Source organism: Opisthocomus hoazin, chromosome 2, assembly GCF_030867145.1.
Source record: "Opisthocomus hoazin isolate bOpiHoa1 chromosome 2, bOpiHoa1.hap1, whole genome shotgun sequence".
NCBI classification, from domain to species: Eukaryota; Metazoa; Chordata; class Aves; order Opisthocomiformes; family Opisthocomidae; genus Opisthocomus; species Opisthocomus hoazin.
Genome location: NC_134415.1, coordinates 92,314,679 through 92,337,772, shown reverse-complemented (window position 1 = coordinate 92,337,772; position 23,094 = coordinate 92,314,679). Strand labels below are relative to the sequence as shown.

The 23,094-nt window shown below is 38.3% G+C and overlaps 1 protein-coding gene across 6 annotated transcripts in view; it reads left to right on the top strand.

The window, feature by feature from the left end:
* The window catches only part of DOP1A (DOP1 leucine zipper like protein A), a 77,078-nt gene that overhangs the window by 34,013 nt on the left and 19,971 nt on the right, over window positions 1-23,094 (top strand). For 4 of the 6 annotated variants that reach the window (XM_075414447.1, XM_075414443.1, XM_075414445.1 and 1 more), the window contains exons 12-22: window positions 4,098-4,212; window positions 4,658-4,687; window positions 5,085-5,318; window positions 8,446-9,070; window positions 12,007-12,281; window positions 12,954-13,106; window positions 16,884-16,984; window positions 17,943-18,202; window positions 18,898-20,905; window positions 21,011-21,122; window positions 22,221-22,400. In XM_075414447.1, coding sequence (XP_075270562.1) covers window positions 4,098-4,212; window positions 4,658-4,687; window positions 5,085-5,318; window positions 8,446-9,070; window positions 12,007-12,281; window positions 12,954-13,106; window positions 16,884-16,984; window positions 17,943-18,202; window positions 18,898-20,905; window positions 21,011-21,122; window positions 22,221-22,400 — 4,093 coding nt within the window. The remainder of the gene's footprint in view (window positions 1-4,097; window positions 4,213-4,657; window positions 4,688-5,084; window positions 5,319-8,445; window positions 9,071-12,006; window positions 12,282-12,953; window positions 13,107-16,883; window positions 16,985-17,942; window positions 18,203-18,897; window positions 20,906-21,010; window positions 21,123-22,220; window positions 22,401-23,094) is intronic. The other 2 variants (XM_075414448.1, XM_075414444.1) reach the window with 1 other exon arrangement.

The window sequence follows — 23,094 nt, the reverse complement described above, 5'->3', positions numbered from 1 at the left end:
ACAAGGGAGGAAGAGAGACTTTCCTTATATTGCTGGAGTCTGACAGCCACCTCATCCACTGTTGGTGCGTCTTTACCTTTCCGGTTTACAACTGCCAGTGAGTTGGCATATGAGGATGGTGCGCTCCACACAAACTTCCTCCACATGGATTGTGTGCACTGGACTTCATCTGGGTCTGTGGGTACCTGCTCATCGTCTGGTTCATTATAAATCAGCTCCCGCACAGCTAATTCTCTCAAGTACTGAATACCCCTTTCCATATTGGTCCACTTGCCAGGATAGCATACAAAATCGTCACTGAAGGGGTACCTCTCCCTCACGCCTGACAGAAGTCTCCTCCAGAGGCTGAGGATTTGTTCCTTTTTCCCAATGGCCTTGTCAATGCCCCCATCCCTGGCCAGGGATCCCAGCTGCTTGGCTTCCTTGCCCTCCAATTCCAAGCTGCTGACCCTGTTATCCCAGCACCGCAGCAGCCAGGTGGCAATGTGCTCGCCTGGGTGGCAGCTGAAGTCTTTCCGCATGTCCCGCAGCTCACCCAGGGACAGGGACTGGGTGATGGTCTCTGTCTCTATCTCCCGCGATGACCCTGGCTCATCATCATCCCTCCCGGAGCGATCTGCTCTCTTTGCGTCTTTCTTTAGTTTTACGGGGGCGACTGCTACCAGCACAGGTTGGTCATGGGGCTCAGCCGCTATGCCTGCAGCTGGAGCTGGGGCTGGAGCAGCTGCTGTGCCTGCCAGGGAAACCGAGGCAGACCCTGCAGCTGTGGCAGCGGCGGTGCCAGTCGGGGGGGCTGTGACTGCCTGCTGGGCTGGAGGGGCTGCAGGGCCGGCTGGGGGGGCAGCGCCAGTCGCAGTGCCTGCAGCTTCATTTCCCCCCCTTTCCCCTTTAGAGAACTGAATCAGGTTGAACAGGGCTCGGTAGGCATGGGCCAGACCCCAGCACATTGCAGTGATCTGTGTCTCTCTGGAGTTCCCAGGGTGGCAGCACACTTTTTGCAGATACTTTACTAGTTTGTCTGGATCCTGTACTTCCTCAGGGGTGAGTTTAAAAAACACCGGAGGTGCCCACTGCCCTAGGTACTTGCCCATGCTGTCCCACACACCCAGCCACTCACAGCTATCCAGCCCCGGGGCAGGTCTCTGCAGGATGTTCTTAACGACTTGCTTAACCCTAAACAAGACCCAAAACTCATTCAGGAGGCCGAACAAAAGGAGAGTTCTGGCCTGAGCATCCCACGGGTACTCAAAATTCTCAAAAGCCTTTAGGAGCAGCCTGAGGGAGAGAGGTGGGGCGAAAGAATGGGGGAAGGTATCCCCTTCGGCTTTCCCCACAGACTGGGTTTGATTATTCACAAATTCTAAGACATAGGATCCGAGGTACGCAAATGACCGCAGTGCCGCATGCAAATACAAGCCTAATTTCATGAACATTGACGTTATCATGTCATAAGTCAACATCATACAGTATAGCAAAATCATCACCCTGATCCTTTTCCCCGAGATAATGAACAGCACCACAGGGAAAACATAGTGCAAGTAAGGATTCAAAAACCACAGCCATCTGATCACAGAGAGAAACATTTTTACCGGCGACTGTTTAACTAACACAGAAAAATGCGTATAACAAATTTAACAAAACCTAAGAAAGCAGTTTTAACACCCACTGCTCAGCCCTGCCGTTATCCCTGCCCCACACTTGGGCGCCAAAATTAATATCTTGGTTTCGGCTGCCGCCGGCAACAAAAGCGCCACGTGGCCGCCCCTCCCCCCGCTGGCGTGCGGAGGAGAATGAAAAGAAACAGGCAGAAACCGGTGGGTTGGGATAAGGGGAGTTTAACAGAACAGCAAACAGAGGGAAACAGGAACAACAACGATACAGATAAGAAGAAAACACGACAAAAACAGACCCGCTCTCTCGGACCGCACCAGCGCCGCACGCTCCTGAGCCGCGAGAGAGTTCCCGCCGCGCCGCCGCCCCCCCCCCAGGACAGACAGCAACAGCAAGCGTTGGCTCAGAGGTCCAGGTTGGACTTTCAGAAAAGCTTTGCTGGGAACGTAGTGCAGCAGTAGAATGGGTTACTCAGGAAGGCTGTGGAGCTTCCTTCGGTGATTTCCAGGACTCTGCTAGTCAAAACTGTGGATGAATTTATCTAGCATTGTGAGCAGTCCTGCTCAGCATGAGAGGCTGGACTAGAAGAAATCCCTTCTGGCATGTCTGTGACTTAATTTTTGTGTATTTGGACTGAATTGCTGAAGTAAAGAAAGCAATCTACAACTAAATAAGAAGCGGGTGAGAATTTTTCTACATACAGCTAGATGTTACTATAAGCATAGATACCAGATTGCCTTATTAATAAATAAATGGAATCTGGAGAATGTTTTTTGGTTTTTTCTACATGAGCTGCTGTGTTATGTAGGTTGTTGTAATCCTGTTTAAAAAGATACACTATTAAGTGAAAACATAACCAGTTGATCCTAAACTTTGAAATTGTAAGTTATATAGTCTGATTGCTAAATCACAGTTATTACTTTTAAAGCAATTTAGATATCCCTCTGAATTTGTCTTAGGCTTTTTCTTATTATTTTCACCCACTGAAAGTTAAAAATAGGTTTTCTTGTATATAGTGTTTTGTGTCATCTAAGTATTGCTTACTGCTATTGAGCAGTAAGAGAGAAGTCTCAAAGCTGTTTTTGATAAGGGACTCAGTGAGTGGAGTTCAAGTCATCCTTTATGAGGTATTACAGTTGAACAAATCTGTGAGTAATTTATGAAACGGTAGATCTTTCTGGGTAGACGCACAGAATGTGAAAAAGAATTTGTGTTATGACTTACACAAAGGGACCATTTCACTGACCTGTATAACAGGCTGCTAGTTTTATGAAGAGAATTATCTGTTAGGGAGAAACTGTAACCCAATGCAGGTGTGGATTGAGTGCTACTTTTCAAACATAGGCTAATAACAGAATCACAGAATGGTCGGGGTTGGAAGGGACCTCTGTGGATCATCTAGTCCAACCCTCCTGCCGAAGCAGGGTCACCTACAGCAGGCTGCACAGGACCTTGTCCAGGCGGGTCTTGAATATCTCCAGAGAAGGAGCCTCCACAACCTCCCTGGGCAGCCTGTTCCAGTGCTCCGTCACCCTCAGAGGGAAGAAGTTCTTCCTCATGTTCAGACAGAACTTTCTATGCCTCAGTTTGTGCCCATTGCCCCTTGTTTTGTGCCCATTGCCCCTTGTAAATACTGTTTAAATATGATTTTGAAAATATTTTTTAAATCTTCTGGTAAATACTTACCGACACTGTTTCAGGCTTGGTTTCTGTAATGCTTCTATTATTTCAAATAAATCCTTTTTTCAATCCTGGCAGATATGTTCATGAACCCTGCCAAAACAGAGGGAAAGGATTCACACAACTAACTATTGCTGAAAATGTGACACTGCCCTCACCACCACCACTGCCAGCAGAGTAAATGAATTGGAGAAATAAAATATTATTCCTTTGTTTGCATCCTTTCCTTTTAATATTGTCAGGCTGCAACATAATTTCACAGGGGATTTGTGTTCTGTGTTACTTGACTCAGCAGTAAAACTCATCAGATCATGAATTCTTGTCAGTAGTGAATAATGCAGTCAGCTAAGTTGAAGTGGACACTTAGATTGGTTTGTTTTCCTCTTGCACAGATTTAAAGCTTCATGGGCCTTTTATTTCACTTTTGCTTGTCTTTATCTGAAGTGCTTAATGCATTGGGTTTAGATCTCTTCAAAGTTACTGTGCTTCCAGTAACATTATCCCTTAATTCTATTATTGGTGCTCCTGCTCGTATTAGTAAATATTGCTGTGTATGGTGGAGTCACAAATGCAATTTTCTGTACCCTTATTTTATGAAGGAAGACTGGTTTACAGTCGAAGGCTGGTTGCTGCTTTTTCTGAAAGTGCAGTGGGACCAAATAAGCTACTTTACAGTAAAATGAGAGATTGCTTATTTGTTTATAGGGGTTATCCCTGATGTGTACAGCTTTGCATTAAGTTACAGAAACATGGTCAATGTAAGGGGGAGGGAAAATATATTGTGAAACCCTATTTGAATTTTGCAGGAGGACATTACATGCCAGACTTCAAACTGGGCCTGGAGGTGGTAGTGAGCAATCTGAGTTACCCCTGACAAATTTCTGCTTGTTAGTGGATTTTTTGTTGGATATAGTTTCTTTGGTAAGAATTGCTTTATTTGTTGCTAATACTAGGATTCTGTATATGTATATTCTACAGAAATACTATATCTGCTTTATTTATTATTTTTCCTGAAAATATATTGCCATAAATTGGTGGATGCCTTTAGAAGAAGTTTTGATTTCATTGTATGATTCGTGATAGGCTGGTTGGATGTAACTAAAGTGTTTTTTGTGATGCTTATACTTCAAAATTTTTGTCTGTCCTCAATCTCTTTTCTTTAAAACTATACTGTATTCATTACAAATGTGGTATTTTGTAGTTTGATATGCTAGTTTAGATGTGCAGCTTTCTTTTAAGGCTCTTTTAAATGTAATGAGACGATGTATCTTCTTTTTCTGTTGGCATTGCTTAATGTTGCAAAGACTGTTGGAACTGTTTTTTCTATACCTGTCTTTCCTCAATTCTTTGCTTTCTCATTTCAAAGCCTACTAGAAGTATGAGAGTGCTGTGTCAGGTATGGCAATCAGCCTGTTTTCCCTTTAGTTCTTGTTTATCTTTCATTTTTAAACTTTTGTATTAAGGTTATTAAAATAATAGTAGTAGCATTCTTTAGCTTTATCATTATGTTTTGTAATGTGTTTGTTGTGTAATGAACAAGACGGAAAATTCTGAAAAAGAGCTAAATATATTTCTGTTTGTTAGTTACCCAACTGTAAAGTTAATCTTGTAATTTTTTTTTAATTAAAGCATGTATTTCTTATTCTTGGATATTAAGATATTAATTTTTCTTTTTCTGTGTTGCGTATGTTTAGAACATAGTTAAGCAAATGACAGGTACCATTGTTATAGAAGATAACTTTCAGGGTGGAATTTGGTGTTACAATTAATGATTTTTACTATTACTTTTTTAGGAGACTTACATTGAAATACAGACAGAACACTTGCCTCAGCTGTTGCTCAGGATGATTTCTGCATTGACAAGCCATCTTCAAACTTTGCACTTGTCCGAGCTTACTGATTCTCTCAGACTCTGCTCAAAGATCCTTAGTAAGGTTCAACCGCCATTGCTGTCTGCTGGTACGGATGGTATCCTGCAGCTTCCTGGTGGACACAGCAGCTCCATCAAAGAATGGGAAAACAAAAAGGTAACTGATTAAGTTTTTCAGCATCTTGGAAAAATACTTTTTGTGTGGAAAGGAAAAGTGGGCTGTCTAAGTCTGTGCTGAATCGCGTAGAAGTCTTTGGTAAGATTTAGTTTAATATACAACAATACATGTGAAACTTGCATTGCCAAAAGAAATTATAATTGTGCACTTCATTGTGGTAAAAGACCTTGATTCTTAAGGGTTTTTGTCTAGATTTAATATTATACATGTATAAATCACTTCAGAATCGGGGCCCAAGAATGAACTAGTCAACTAAGGTTTGAAGTTGTAATGCACTTCAGGAGTCTGATCATGTAGAATAACTGGACTCAAGACTTCTCCATTTTGGGTACGTATCAGGCATATGTAAATTCTCCTCTCACCCAATTTATGTGAGATTAATCAGATTAATAGCCATCAGTTATTTTACTGTCACTGTTAAGTTCTTAGAATCATTTAATAAGGAAGACCAGCCAGCAGCTCACTCTTTTCTCTTTTAACATTATCTAGTCTGGTTTACGCAACCGTGGCTCTGTAAGGTATGTTAAGTGACACGCGCCGAAATCCTTGTTCTCCAGCTGAGGAAACTAGAGGAACATCATAGAATAATTTAGGTTGGAAGTGACAGTTGCAGATCACTGCTGAAAGCAGGGCTGATTTCAAAGTGAGATTCTACTTCAAAGCTAGGTCAGGTCACTTGGGATCGTATCCAGCTTAGTTTTGAGTATCTCCAAGGATGAAGATTCCACAACTTCTCTGTACAGCTTGCTTCTTTGCACTGTGTTATTTAATCAGGATCTCCATTGTTGCAGCTTGTGTTCATTGCCTCTTGATCTTTCACTGTGGATTTTTGAGCATGCCTTCATCTTTTCAACCACCTAATGGGAAGTCACAGCGGTAAAGACACCTTCTCCCCCTCCACGACTCTTAGTGTTCTTTTTCTTAAGACTGAGCAAATCCAATGCTGAGCTTTCCCTCTTATGTCAGGTGCTCCTGTGGTGGCCCTCCACTCGACTTAGTACGTCAGTGTTTGGTTTGTACTAATGAATGCAAACTTGGCCACAGTATTCTAGATGTGGTCTTAAAACTGCTGAGCAGAGGGGACTAATCACTTTCCTTGATTTGCTGATTATACTTTTGCTAACACAGCCCTGTGTATGGTTGGTCTTCTTCATCAGAAGGGTCCACTTCTGGGTCATGTTTGCCTTGTCCATTAGGACTCTGACATCCTTTATGTAAGATCCTATCCTTATTCATTCTAGCCAGCCTGTTTCAATTAAATGTTGTTGCCCTTTGAACCTTCAACAGCCTTTTCCTTTTAATTACAACCAACTCATATGCGGCCTTGGCTTCTGTTAAGAGATAAAGTGAAATTAATTACCATGTTTCTGATCTCTTTTACATTGTATTTTATAAGACAGGGTCACCCTTTATGTCTTCGCAAGCTTTGTAGTACATAATAACACAGGAGGCAGTGAACGCTATCTCAAACTTTCATTTTCATTCTTACTCCGTCTCTGGCAAAGCAAGATGTAATTCACCATATATAATGATGTGTCTGGTTTAATGTATTCATGAAAAAGTTATTCAGATTTTTAAATTCTATATTTATGACGGCTACTGATTAGGATGTCAGACAGCAAGAAAATTTCTGGGCCTGTTAGATCTCAGGCAGCATCTGCAATTGCTGGTAAGATAGCTAGATGAGAAGTATGTGGGCATGGTCTTTACCTGCATTTACTCCCACTGATCCATGCGTTTCCATTTAAGTTGTTTCCCTACTCACCTCATTCTCATCAGGAAGCAGAGAATGTGCTACCAGTTACCAACAAGACTACAGGGGTTAGAGCGGCCCAGAAAGCTGCTATGGGTTCTTTTTGAGTAGAAATCATTCATCAGCTTTATGCATGTTCTGAACTGAGGAGGAATTAAGGTGCACAATGAGTCATGAAGAACTGCTGTTGCTGGAGCAACCGTTCTTTCCTGTTTCTAGGAGATGATTTTTTTTTCTTTCTAGTTGAAAATGTGTAGTAATTTTTCAATTGAAAGTTTATTTCTTCTTTTATAATTATAATTTTGTATTTGAAAGAAATCCCAAACTTCCAAATCTCAGGGTTGGTATATAGAAAGAAAGATGCTAGCTAGTTAAAGTTGTACCATATATACGACTGTGAATTAAGATTCCATCCACATTTAATAGACAATTTCTTATAGAGCATGAATTTTATTGAGAAATTGAGCTAGCTTTGTGAGTGTAAATGTGAAAGTGAGTAAAATGTTTTTTACATTATGAAAGATTTTATTCTTCATTTACAGCTCCGCAGTTCACTGTTTTTTAAGGTGTTTGGACAACTTGCAGGTATAATGTTAAATGACACTGATACTGCCTTCCTAATGAGACAAAACTTGAATAGTTGTGGTTCTTCTATCAGTAGTATATCTAGGCAGTTACTAGGTTAAAATAATTTAATATCTAATCTGATAATTTACTTACACAGTGAGAACTTCAAAAGCATGATTAGAGAAGTGCATCCTTTTTCTCACTCTCTCAAGTCTTCACATGCTTCTTGGCTGACATCTCCTTTTTGTCTCCTTTACCTGCAGGCATTTTTTACTCTTTTATGACTGCAGCACTTACTTATTAACAGACAAATATCTTGTCCTTTTGTAGAACATGCTAAAATATAAAGAATTGAAAGAATCTTGCTAGCTAAAGTGACCATAAGCAACACAGTTCAATGTCCTGCTTCCTGCTGGAACTGAGGGGTTTTCTTTGATGTAAGGATATTTTGGTTTATGGTCCTGTATAAATAAATAATACCGTGCCTATGCATTTCATCATTCTTTCATAAGAAAATAGACATGATTATGATATGAAGAAAATGTTAAAAGCAACCATATTTAAAGTATGTTACTTGATAAACAATGCTCTTTTTTTTTGTAGTTAGCTTGGTCTGGCAAGCTTACTGAAATACCAAACATCATTTTACTTATACTGTATGTGTACAAATAGATTTAAAACTGTGGAATAAAATTGTTGCTTTCAAATGGAGAAGCAAATAAATATTTTCTCACTAGGACCTAAATAACCCATTTTGAAGTATCATTAAACTTTTCTCTCACTTAGGTGCCATCAGTTTCCCTTGAAAATCCTAACGATGTGTTTGAAGATGGTGAAAATCCTCCAAGCAGTCGATCATCAGAAAGTGGTTTCACCGAATTTGTACAGTACCAGGCAGATACAACTGATGACATTGACAGAGCACTGAATGAAGGTCACGGTGTGCCTGGCATTCCTATTATTGGTAGCACATCCTCAGAGACTGAGACAGCATCAACTGTGGGATCTGAGGAAACCATTGTACAGCCTCCTTCCATAATGACACAGGGGACAGCAACTCGCAGTGGAAAAACAATCCAAAAGACTGCAATGCAGTGCTGTTTGGAGTATGTCCAACAGTTTTTAACCAGACTTATCAACCTGTATATCATTCAGAGTAATTCCTTGTCTCAGCCCTTAGGGGCAGAGCTTCCAGTAGACCCCACCAGAGAGCAAGGACAGACCACAAAATGGGACAGAGAATCACACGTTGATGCTAAGGTGAAGAAAACAAACAAGAAAAAAACACCGAAAGAATACCTTCCTGCCTTTATTGCTGCTTGTCAGCTGTATCTTGAATGTTCCAGCTTTCCCGTTTACATTGCTGAAGGAAACCGTACTTCGGAATTACATCCTGGGAAGCCTGAAGTTGGTAAGCTGCACTCTGCTTTGTTCTTTACTTTTAAAATATAAATTCTGGGGTTTTTTTGTATGTGTTGCTGTTTGCTGCTCCTCTTTTCTCATAGATTTTAAGACTATTGCTAGCATGGGATTTATAACTAATTGGTATTGGGGTGACAAATATAAATTATGCAAACTGAAGCCTGAGAGGAGAATCTAGCTTTTCAGATGTTCCTTTTTAGTATATGGATGTTTTCTTTGTCGTATTTTGTAATAGCCACAGCTGACATTGAGTCTGTTTTTTAGCTTCATTTTAGCAATTTTAGATTGATGTGCACATTGATCACTTTGTGCAATACATGGAAATTATAAGCTTCTGTCCAATAAAAATCATACCAGATAAGAAATTAATTAATTTTACTTTGCTCGCATTAAGGAACAGTTCTTGCAAACAATTCTTCTAGCTACAGTTGAATTAGAAAACAAAATAAAAATGGTAGGTTTTGTGAAGTGTGATACAGATAGATACAGACACAGATACAGGAATGTGATTAAAATGTTGACAGTTCTGGATTACTGTAAAATGTGGCATTTTTTTACAGTTTGTAAACTCTTTTATTTACAGTTCTAATTTTGGTTCCACTTCTGGTCTGTAGTATCATGGTATCATGGTGGATATGCTAGGAGCATGCAAGAAATAGTTACAATTATTTCGGTTACTGTCACAGTCATCTTCTGTGATTTTATTTTTTCTGGGAAACTTCATGGCTGCGAGTTTTTGTTCTCATCCACAACTTTCAAAATCTGTTGAAGGCTAAGCGACTGGCACTGCTTGGAGATAAATAGGTTTTTGGCTTTTGGAAACAAGCACGTTAATTTAACATGTCTGGTGCTTCTGTTCCTGTAGTTTTTAAGAGGTGTTGTGCGTGTCTTCATTATACAGCCAGGAGCAAAGTGTATCTCTGTCTTTATGGGATCCAGATAGATCAAGTATTTGTGTCAGGTGAAGGGAAGTTGATTACAGATGTTTATTAATTAAGGGTAGTGCAATGTTAAAGGGCTGTTACCTTTTGTAAAAGATCTAGCACAAGACATACAATGTTCGATACTATGACCCTGAAAAATGTTGTTCTTTATTTATTTATTTTCCCCAAACACTAGCAGCCTACAAATGAGTGTTGTGGCAGAAGACTAAAAATACTTTAAAAATCAGCTGTTTGCTTACTACATTTCTGTGGATATAGCACTTTTGATTATCACTGCCTTGTAAACTCTCAAGCAGAAGCCTGTAAAGCTTGCATAGTATGCGCCTTGTTTGAAGGCAGTGATTCTAGGAATCCTTTTCGCTTTATTAAATGTCTTGGATTTGCGTTGCTCGTTCATCATCTGAACCTTCCCATTTGTGATGTTGCATTTGCAGTGTATCAAACAGTGTGACTTCGAGGAATAAACATGAAATGTAGGCGGTTGAAATTGACGGGAAAGAGTTTGTTTCAGGTGTAAACATCTGTTGCACAGAATGGTGGGGTGGATGGGAATAGTGATGGGAATGGGGCTGCATAGCTGTCCCGGGAGTCCTGCTTCCCCGAAGAGAACGGGAGAAGGTAGTTACTGTAATTCGCACACCAGCCTTTTCTTCTGCAGTAGAAAAACATATCAGTAGATGAAGAGCCTTTTTTTTTTTTTAAGAGTTCCTAAATTTGGAACATGTTTTTGATGGGTTGCATTACTGATGTGACCCAATTGCCTTTAATCAACAGTGCGAGTCATCAGTCTGTTTATTTGAAGGAGACAAATTAATCTGATATTGATAGAACATAACTGTGCTTAAATTTTGCTGTATGCTTAATTTCTCAGATAAATGCATGCTATTTTTAATTGAAGAAATTAAAAAGGGAACTGAGTCAAGCTCAGAATAATCTTTATATATGTAAACTCTAGAACATTATGTGGAATTGTTAGGTATATTTAGGGTCCGATTTACATTGCAAAATTAACTATTGTGGATATAGATTAGAAATTGCATCGTCCTCTTAATTCTAAATAGATGCTGTATCTGTGCCTATTAAATAACACTTCTTCACTTATGTCTGATTCTAGAAGCATTTGACTATTTTTAGGAACATGATTAATAGAGTCCTTTTGAAATTTTAAGAAAAAGTAATTTGGTACCTCTGAAATAAAAGGATGCATTGTTCACTTATAGAGTAATTGGCTGTGAACTTCAGAGAAAGACACTTGCATTATCAGGCCCGCATATGGTATTAAGTGAGGGGATGGTAAGAAGGGGAAAACAACTGCCTACAGTGGAAGCAGAGTATGATCTAATAGGATCAAGTTTTTGCCACCCAAAACACCAATTTTCGCAGATACTTTTACTTTTAAAGTGTTGCCAGGAAAATATCTGGGGTTTTTGTCAGTTTAAACTTAGCTTATATATATAAATAATATACGTAAATAATTCTGTATGTATGGATATTATTATATCTATATAATATCACACATGTATATTATTATTATATAAGTAAAAAAAATATTACAGAATTATTCCAGGCTACAAACTACAGTGTTAAGGCTTGATTGCTGGTCAAGAATTTCCTGAAGGAGAAAAGTGAATGAAAGGATATGCAAACTACTAAAAGTTTAGTTTTGTCTAAAGCATAAAATCGTGTGGATGCATTTCCATAAAATTTGTTTTTCTGTTCCTTGTTCAAATTTTCCTAATTATTTTTGGTTGCTAAATGTTTGAAGTGGTACAGTATTGCATTCTTAATTAGATTATTTTAAAGACAGAGATACTTCTCGATGTATCTTCCTCCTGCATGCATTTTGCTAAACCCATACAAGGGGCAGGTTGAAATATGGAAGGTAAAGGATGATTTTGCGTATGGTTATGGGATATAAGAGGAAATATTCATAATATTTAAAAATGTGAAACGAATTTATCATCTGTGATTTTTATTTCAGACTATGAACAAGTACAGCCTCCACTGTGGCTACAGACTTTAATGAATGCTTGCAAGCAAGCAAGTGATTTCAGTGTTCAGGGTGTTACAATTTCCCTTGTGATGGACTTGGTTGGATTGACTCAATCTGTTGCTCTCGTCACTGGAGAAAATCTGAACAGTGTGGAAACTGCTCAGTCTCTTAGTCCCAACCAGGGAAGAGTTGCTGTTGTCATCAGACCTCCTCTTTCTCAAGGCAACCTGAGATATATGGCTGAAAAGACAGATTTCTTCAAGGTACAATGCAGTATCTCATTGCTGTTTTCTTTAGGCTTATTTTCCTGGCTAGTTAAGACTGACAGTCTAGGCCACTTTACCATCCTCGGCATGGTAAACCAAATTTTCTTGATGACTATTTTGGTAACAGTTCTAACCTGTGTTAGACGTTAAATGAAAATGAAATAGTAAGTTTTCCCACTGTGATTGTCTTACTGATTGCTTGGGTGAAAATCCTTGTTTGAGTTAATGTTGTTAAAATATAAATAAAATCTGATCGAATAGCATCATTAATTTGCAAAGGTATGAAACAGAGATCTGGGTAATGTAGGACTCTGGTAAACCACAATATCTGCATTTGTGTAACTTATGTGAGAAATCATTTACAAAAGATAATCAGCAGCAGGGTGTGTTATGTAGTTTATTATATTTTGATGAAAATTTGTTTCTGGAGATGCCTATGAGTTCTGACTCCCAACAGAATTTTTTTATGTAGTAAGTTATTGCAGCGTTTCCAACAGTTGTTTATGTTCATACAAACCAAAAATAAGTTTTATACATTGCCTGTTGGTCATATGGTGTCATCAGATATCATGTCTCCCATCATTGCATAGAGCTTAATGTAGTCTAGAGCAAAACAAGGCATGATACTCATTCACTTGTCTCTTGCAACTTTTATTTTCTTGTGCAAAGCATATAGCTTTAACTCTTTGGGACCAGCTGGGTGATGGAACTCCTCAGCATCATCAGAAGAGTGTGGAGCTCTTCTACCAGCTGCATAACCTCGTTCCATCTTCTAGCATTTGTGAAGATGTTATTAGTCAGCAGCTGACTCACAGAGACAAGGCAAGTTGTTCATATATTTACTAAAAGATGAGTTAAGTGTATAAATATAGAAATATATTTAGAAAAAGGACTTGGTGTCTCAGAGGAGAGCATAAATAACTTCAATATTGAAAAAAAAGTTGCCTTGCATTGATTAAAAACACTCTTATTTTTACTTGCATGCAGGACATCAGATTTGTCCACCCTCTGACACTGTCACCCTTTTCTATATTCCCACTCACAAGAAACCTTAGTCTTATGTCTGTAGTAGCTGAGTCTTGTTTTCATGACGTCTTGGTGTTTCACAAACCTATTAAAAGTGTTTGTAATGGTAATAATCGAATATAGATTTTTCTAGATTCCATTCCAGTTGTCCTAACCACTCTTCTTTCCCTGTACAGCTCTATCACATTTAAGCACACTTTCTTTTGCTGTGTCCTAACCAACTGTAGTTCAGTCCTCTGGTGTGCTCCCTCCTATTTTATCTAATTCTCGCGTCTTGTCTAATAATTTGTCCTAATATAGCACCTAGACTTTCTGCTTCCTTTCCTCCACAGAACTTAGAAAAGGAGCAACAGATAGGTTGTCTTTGCCATATCGCTGTTGCTTTTCTTGGTAGTGGGCTTGGATTGCTTCTTTCTTAAGACAGTCATGTGTGGTCCCCTTTATCTTTCTATCCTTTTGCTTTCTCTTTTCTCTGTCTCTCAGCTGAGATGTCCTTACTGCCTTTCTCTTTGTGTCATCACCTTCTTTCTATAGTTGGAGATCTCTTTCCATTCCTTTCCCTTTCTGTGAGATACATGCTTATGAGTCTGCTGCATTTGATATTATTAATTTGCTGCTTCAGCCTTAATTCCACTTCTCTCTTAAGCAGCAGTGAATTGGGTTGTGTTTTCTTTTTTTTCTGACCATTTTTATCTATTATCTGATTCTGGCTTTTTTTGTAAAAGTTAATGTAAATATAAGACAAAAGAGCAGCTTGTAATTAATAAGAATTTGTTTTATTTCCAGGTCCTCAGAGCTGTGCTATGTACTTCTGAGCTCCGTCTTTTGGCACTTGTCTCGGTTAATTATTTCCAGCTAAAGTACAGTTCTGCTTCAATCTCATATAGCCTCTCTCTTCTCTAGTTATTTGTCCTTAAAAGATTTGAATTCTGACTGTTTCTGCCACGTTTGCCAGTTCTAGCGGGCAACTAATAAACTGGTTTAAAAGTAATTGCCAGTTTTCTGTGCTTCTGTATCTTTGCAGGAAACGTGCTTTCCTGTTCTGCCCTGACTGACACAGTAGCTGGCTTGCGAGTTGTCTGTGCATTTATTTGCAGTATGCTGCTGAGACCACTCTTTTCTTGAAAGTCTTTGCTTTCCATCTCTATCTCATGTCAAAAGCCATGGGCTATAACTAAAGCAGAAACTCTTGAGTGATCAGAGAGCTGCTTCTTTGCCTCTGATAACACTGTTTGGTTTCTTGTCTATTACTTTGTCACTTGTCCTATCTCAGATTCTGCTACCACAGGTTAAAATGTTTGCTCATGACCTGACTTCGTGGATTTCTCCCATTCTTTATTGCTGCTCAAAGGGCTCTTCTCTCACTGCTGGCTGTTTTTTAGAAGTGATCTTGGCTATCCTATTGATTACTTCTGTTTTGCTATCAGTTTAGCTAGTGAAATTAAAGTAGTATTTTCAAAATATTTTGAAGCTGACAGATGTTCAGGTTGTTGACAGAAGGTGTTTCTTCTAGGTCTGTGGTGAGTCTCTGTAGTTTCATGCTAGACAAAGGGAGCTTTTCAGCATTCAGCAACAGACTTGTGTGAGAGAATTTATCTCTGATCAAAAGTTATGCTCTGCTTCCCGATATATAAAGCATGTGCTTAGCTTTTACTAACATGAGTAGGAGTTCTATTTCTCATGACAGGTACTCCACTTCCCCCCCCCCCCCCCCCCCCTTCTCTAGAAATTTGTTTCGGAAAGAGGCTGTCAATTTGACACTGGAGTTGAGGCCTTTGTAGTACTTTAAATTTTAGATGTATGAACTGTTTTCACATCCCCAGCAGAATGAATGATAGGGTAACTTACTTACATGCTCTGGCAGCTCATGGTTGTGTGACTTCAGAAGCAATTACCTTTTTGCCTTTCTACCAGAGAGTAACCAAGTCAAAAATGAGTATCAGCCAGCGTGTCAGTCGCTGCAGTTCACAGTTTGACATATTGATAAAACTGCCGATGACTTGTAGTGTCAGTTAATAAGCTGGTCTGTGAACTGCTGTGCCTGTGGACATGGCACTCATTTCTGCCAACTATTTCGTACTATGAAAAGAGTAATTTCTTACATCTTCCCAGCATGGATTGCAAGGGCTTACATGGAGTCATCTGTATGTATTTGAGAATTGGTGTTTTTGTTCTTTATTCAGCAGATGGTAGTGGATTGTTTTGTGTAACTATATGTATTTTGCAGCAGTGTTGTGTTTTGGGCTTTTTTTCCCCTACAAGAAGCATATTTTTTCTAAATACATGTGATGCTTGCTTTACTTTCCAGAATGCTGCTGCTTCTCTTGTTTTTCGAGTTTTTTTTAGTTGATGTTTGATGTGATCTGCCTTGTGTCCTTTATGTAATTTTCAGGTTTTATAGCTTTTACTTAAAATTTTCATTATTGTGGCAGATATTGGTTGTGTTAGCTGCTGCAAAACTTAAGCTGTATGTTGTAAGTTAAGTCTGGAAATATGCCAGATTGTCACAGTGGTATTAACAAGTTTTAGTTTGGTCTCATTTTGATTAGAGGTGAATATGCCTGCTGTTCATTCCATATAAGAACATATTTTAAGAACAAACCAGTGAAAATCTTCATCCTCTTGTCTCTGCTTATCATCTAGTAATTTAGTTTAAGCCTTGATTGTATTTGAAAGCAATTTTGATGCTTTATTTGGTATAACTGTCCTGACTGCTGTACTTTGTTTGTTCACCCCTACAGCTGCCTAGTAGCTTCCTTGCCTCTTGGGAAACGCTGTTTTTAATACATGTACCCATGTATTTGTATCATAGCATGGCATTTACTATTGTTTACAGCCTTGCTGGAATAACTCTTTGCCTTAGTCAGCCATGCTAAAGAGATAAAAGTGTAAATATTGTTACTTTGATACCATTTTCACCATTAAATATTTTGTATATTATTAGTAGTCATTAATAGTCGTTTGGGCAGTAAGCATGTTCTATTTGTCCAAATAAAACTCTAAGTTCCAGAGCAAAATTTGACATGTTAGTGATGAACTCTACATCGTACCTAGCTAGGGAACTCTTATGTCTCTTTCTAGCCAACTTATTTTCATTCCTTTATTTCCATGGATACTGTGTTTAATCCCATCATTCCAGACACTATCTCTAAAAATTTCTCTTCTTTCTCTGCCTCTTCTCTCGGCCTCTGTATGCTTGGGTTTTCATACTGAGAAACTTGCATGTTTCTTCCTGCTCTGTCTTCGTGATCTCTTCTAGTGCCTTGACACATATAAACCTACTGAAAACAGAGCTCTGCAACTTGTAAGAGGAAAATTAGTATTGTTCAAGCTATCCCATTAAGTATTTAAAACTTTTTCAAGCTAAACTTTGAAACTAAGGCAGCCAAGATCAAGATGGGCAAGAATCCTTTTATGTTACTAAATTGTTCGCAGAGACCTAATGTTGCCTATTACTGTTTTTAATGTTAGAAAATAGGATTTGAATGCATGGTCAAAAAAGTACTTCTTTTCTCCAGTTCTTATCAGAGGCTGTCATAATCTGATAGATCTAATTTATAATTTGATCCACAGAAGGTAAGAATGGAAGCCCATGCAAAGTTTGCAGTGCTATGGCATCTCACCCGTGACCTTCATATTAACAAGTCTTCTTCCTTTGGCCGTACCTTTGACAGGTTGGTGACTGCAAGCATGATTCAGTTTAAGTAATTTTGCTTCAAAATCTCTAACTACATTATACTGGAAGCACAGAGTGTTTAGAAATTGGAGAACTACCTTGTAACTGTGAGAGCAAGGAAGGAGGACAAGAAATGAATTTATGTTAGGCAAAATTGTTTTCACAGTGATGATTATGTAAGCTGTAAACTTAGCTGTAAAGCGTAGGACAGGAATGGTCACATGATTCATTGACTATCACTGTGGTTAAAATATTTGTGTATATTGAACGTAGTATCTCAGTTCTTGCTGTGATTTGGTAAAAATGAAAGCATGAGAGAAGAGTCAATACAAGTGAATTATATGCAAATGGAAAGTAGGAGTAAAGCTAAGAAAAATTAAAAATATGTGCTAGTGGAGGATGTAAAACGGTTGGTAAAATTCAGAATTCAACATATATGTTGTTTTTTCCCAAGATTTGGAAAGGATTCTAAAGGCTGAAACTATTAAAAGAAGAAAATAATGACAGTAGGAAGTGCTGTATTGTGAAATATGTTTCTCCTCTCGGTTCTTGAAGAAAAGATCTCTGAATAAGTTATCTTCTCTTTTCCATGCATCTGTGTGCATTGGCTTTAAATTTTATTTTTTTTTCTACTGCAGTAGCACTTAGTAGGCAAGCAAACTTGTTATGCTTATAGCTATGCAAACACTTGAACTGACTATACAACTGCTACTGTTAGAGCAGCTATCTTAACTGACTTTATTACTAGCTCTTACTGGACGTTTCTTCGTTAGGCAAGACTGAAATATAAAACTTCAGGTTGCAAAATTTGGATTCCAAAGAAAATACGGTTTCATACAGAGAAGACACTGGAGTATGTACTGACATGTTGAAATTTATCATGTATCAGATTAAAATGGCATTATTCTGCAAGTAATGTAGAATATGTGCTAGGTTTATTCTTCTTTCTATTCTAGATCTTTGTTTATCATGCTGGACAGCCTTAATAGCTTGGATGGTTCTACATGGTCAGTGGGACAAGCCTGGTTAAATCAAGTTCTTCAAAGACATGATATTGCAAGGGTTCTTGAACCTTTGCTCCTACTGCTTCTCCATCCAAAAACTCAGCGAGTTTCTGTTCAGCGAGTACAGGCTGAATGTTACTGGACTAAATCTCCCTATCATCCCGAAGAAGAAAATGAAAAGCACTTTATGCAGAAGTTTAGCTGTGCTGATGGTACGTATGCAAGAAGACTGTAGGAAGTTCCTTCTTTAATTTCTTTATTTGTTATTTACATGCAACATTAAAAATGTATTAGAAATTTTTGAGGAAAACTTGTAAAACAAAGAGCTGGAATAGCTACTGCCTATATGTGCATTTGTGTATGTTTTTTCTAATTCAGGTCTGGGTGTCCCAAATATCGTTGAAGTTTTATTGTTCTCAAATTAAGATGATATGCAAGTATTTTAATGCAGAACATTTTCTTATGTCTTACTGAACTTCAGTAGAACTTAAGAATATGGCTTGAAGCTTAACCAAGAAATGAAACACTTTTGTGAATTAGGACCGCTGATGTGGGGCTGGCTGAAAACATATTGATAAGGTTTGAAGTTGTTTGGGTGTGTTGTGTAATTTTAGTAACATACTAATAGTTCTTTTTTATGAAAACATACGCAGAGAATACTGCATCAGGTTTCACAAGGGAATTCTGTTGTTTTGCTGAGGTCTGCTGCTAAAGTAATCTTGCTTTGGTTATGTGTGTTCTTTGTGTATTAACATTTTTTTTTTTTTCTGCTGTAAAGAGGAAAGACACTATTTACCATGACTTTGTAATTTGAAGTCTCAATAATAGTTTAAATTCTAAATTTTAATTAAAAATCTTCTGAAGAACAAAACATTATGTGTATAATTTTTTTGTGTTTTTCTTTAAGCATTTTCCCATGTGCCTGTAAGCCAAGGACAACTTATTATACCTAAAGAAGGCAACGAAAAACAACTTGCTATGGATGAAATGGAGAACTTCAGCCTGACTGTCAACCCCCTGAGTGACAGACTTTCCTTGTTAAGTACCAGCAGTGAGACCATACCAATGGTTCTGTCTGATTTTGACCTTCCTGACCATCAGGTTGAAATATTGCAGAGTTCTGACTCTGGCTGCTCTCAGTCATCTACTGGAGACAACATCAGTTATGAAGTGGAAACAGAAAGCCTGAGTGCTCAAGATAGTTCTCAGACTCTGAGAGAAGACTCACCTGATGAAATTGTGCAACAGGTGGTTACAGATCTTATACGCAAAGTTGTAAGTGGTCTCGGAGAAGAAGCTGAACCAGTTAAGCATAGTCTACGCTCTGAGGATGGCTTGTGTAAATTCAGTCCTTTGGATAACTCTGTAGAGGTGACAAGAAGTGAAGATCAAAATATTCAAAGTAGCCAGAGCAGTTTGCTTAGTAATGACAGCTCCCAATTTCTGTCAGCCTCAACTGAGACTGGACTTGAGAGCTTAAGAGATGAAATTTCAAGAAATAACTCTTCACCCTGTATTGCAGAAAGCCAGCAATCCCTTTCTGATCTCACGCTTGCTTCCACTGAATCGAAGTCCAGAAAGCGAAGCCATAGTAGTATTCAGTTCAGCTTCAAAGGAAAGCTACCAGAAAAAATGTCAGAAAAAGAAACAATTGTTAAAGAGGCTGGTAAGCAACCAGGTGCAAAACCTAAGGTGAAAATAGCCAAAAAGAAAGATGAAGAGAAGAAGAAAGCACAAACAGAAAAGCTTAAACAAACAAACGTTTTCTTTAGTGATGGTCTTGATTTAGAAAACTGGTATAGTTGTGGAGAAGGAGAAATTTCAGAAATAGAAAGTGATGTGGGGTCCCCAGGAATGCGAAAATCTCCCAACTTTAATATCCATCCATTGTATCAACACGTGCTGCTTTATCTCCAGCTGTATGACTCTTCAAGGACATTGTATGCTTTTTCTGCAATTAAAGCAATTCTGAAAACAAATCCTTCAGCTTTTGTAAGTGCCATCTCCACTACCAGTGTCAACAATGCGTACACTCCTCAGCTTTCGTTGCTCCAGAATCTTCTAGCCAGGCATCGAATATCTGTTATGGGCAAGGATTTCTACAGTCACATCCCAGTTGATTCTAACCATAACTTTCGGAGCTCTATGTACATAGAAATTCTCATCTCCTTGTGTTTATACTATATGCGAAGCCACTATCCAACTCATGTTAAAGTAACCTCACAAGATCTAATAGGAAACCGTAACATGCAGATGATGAGTATAGAAATTCTAACACTTCTCTTTGCTGAGTTGGCAAAAGTGATAGAAAGTTCTGCAAAGGGCTTTCCCAGTTTTATTTCAGACATGTTGTCCAAGTGCAAGGTTCAGAAGGTGGTCCTGCATTGTCTGCTGTCTTCTATCTTCAGTGCACAGAAATGGCACAGTGAAAAGATGGCTGGAAAAAACATAGTGGCTGTAGAAGAAGGTTTCTCTGAAGACAGCCTTATAAATTTTTCTGAAGATGAATTTGACAATGGTAGTACTCTGCAGTCACAGCTTTTAAAAGTACTTCAACGGCTGATTGTGCTGGAACACAGAGTAATGACTGTGCCTGAGGAAAATGAAACAGGCTTTGACTTTGTCATAACAGACTTGGAGCACATTGGTCCCCAGCAGCCGATGACTTCTCTTCAGTATTTACATTCCCAGCCAATAACCTGCCAAGGCATGTTTCTCTGCGCAGTGATACGAGCTTTACACCAGCACTGTGCCTGTAAAATGCATCCCCAGTGGATTGGCCTTATCACTTCTACGTTGCCTTACATGGGAAAAGTTCTTCAAAGGGTGGTTGTTTCAGTGACTCTTCAGCTCTGCAGGAACTTGGATAATTTAATTCAGCAGTATAAATATGAAACAGGATTATCTGATAATAGGTATGTGTATGTAGACGTGTATAATCTTTTTAAACGGATTTGATTGTGTTGAATTACTTTACAACCAGATTAACCCATTTGTAAAAAGTTAATCTCTTACTTTAGGCCTCTCTGGATGGCATCAGTCACTCCTCCAGATATGGTTCTTACTTTATTAGAAGGGATTACAACAATAATTCATTACTGCCTCCTGGATCCATCTACGCAGTATCATCAGGTAAACTTATCTGGGTGTCTGCGAGGTTCCTGTACAGTACATGTCAAATTAAGGACTGTAATTGTGTTAGCAAAGGCATAGATCTGAGTTGGGAAAATACCTAATATATTGTTGTAGCCATAAGTATGTTTTTATTGATGACTTACACATTGCGAACAGAAAAACAATTTTCTACTAATTATACTTTTTAGAGAATAGTCTTAGATTTTGTTGTTTGTTTTGGTTTATTTTTTTGTGTTTTGGGGTTGTTTTTTGTTACCCTGGAGTAACTAAAGTAGGAATGCCTTAACTTTCAGACTTCTAAAATGCCACTTTTTAGAGCTGGCTTTTTTTTGTGGATGTTCCCACACTGATGCCTATCCTGTTACTTTCTGGCTGGACTGTGTTCATCATAGAATCACAGAATAGTTTGGGTTGGAAGGGACCTTTAAAGATCATCTAGAGTACCTCCCCCTGCAGTGAGCAGGGACATCTTCAACTGTATCAGGTTGCTCAGAGCCCCATCCAACCTGACCTTGAATGTGTTAAAGCATTCTCTTTCTGCTCCTTCTGTATCTTCACAATTTGTCTTTTTAGTCAAGCAATATTTCTAGATCTGATATTCTTAGCCTGGTCTCTGTTAAGAATTTGGCCGAGATTCTGCAAGAAAATTTCTGTCCTGCTTTCTCTGCAATCTTACTTTTGCTTTTTTTTTGTTCTTATACCCCTTTGCCTTCCATTCATTCAGCAGTAACTGGAAAGTGTTTATTGTCTGTGCAAGTAAACAATTTTGTTGAGAGTATTAGTTACACTTAAAATTCTGAAATAATTGTTTTGCGAAGGTATAGGCAGATGATACAAAATTGATTGCTGTAGACATGAGGCCTCGCATGTTCAGAATGCATTTGATATTGTACAACTGAGTCAAAAGATTCTTTAACTATTATTTTGAATAGACTCAAAACCTGTACATGCTATAAGAATTACTGAAAAACTGTTTTGAAAAAGGTTTAAGGTTGAAAGCTTCCATGTCTGTTGTCTCAATTTACACTATTTTACTTAAGCTATTTATGTCGGTATTTAATGCTCTTCCTTCTCTCTCCCCTTCAAATCCACTAGCTTTTGATTAATGTGGATCAGAAGCACTTGATTGAAGCACGCAATGGGATCCTATCGATCTTGCACATGATCATGTCTTCTGTGACATTGCTGTGGAGCATCCTTCACCTTGCAGATTCTTCGGAGAAAACTACTGCTGCTGCTGCATCCATTACCACTATTAATCTTGGATCAACAAAGGTCAGAATATCAGGGATAATATAATTTGTTTGTTAACAACTTTGTCAAACTAAATGCGATTCCATTCCTTTAAATGTAAATTGAGTTTTAATACATTTTTCCTCATCTACTCACCTGCCCCACAAACAAGGCTTTTATAAATGGGTACTGAATCTGTGTTTAAACTTGAGTGTATCAATTCAAGACAACGATGATTCACCTCTTTGCTTTCTACAAAGAAATGAAATCCATCCTGAAACATTTTAAGCCACCCTTTATTCTTCAAAAGATAAAAATATTAATGTAAAATCTTAACAAAAGAGAACTCTCCTCTTAAAACATCTAGCACTCAGACACTTAGGAAGTAGTTCGTTTATTCATTCCGTTCCCATACAGTGATGTCACTGTGCACGGGGAAGCGCCATAGCAGATAGTGAGCTAGTAATCATAAAGAAGAGAACTGAGAAGGGGTCAAATAAGACTATTCTGAGAACACTGCCTAGCCCTCTTATTGGAAGCAGCTCAAACTTCTTATACTTCACATTATTAATTAGTAAATTGTAACTGAAATTTGAAATGTTTTAAAATAAGATTTCCTCAGTTAATTTGAATACTATCAGATACTGTTTGTGATGATGCTGTGTTACATCCTTTTCAACCTTTGTAATTCAGATTGAAGGAATTAAAAATAACTTATCTAAGATTCCATGTCTTT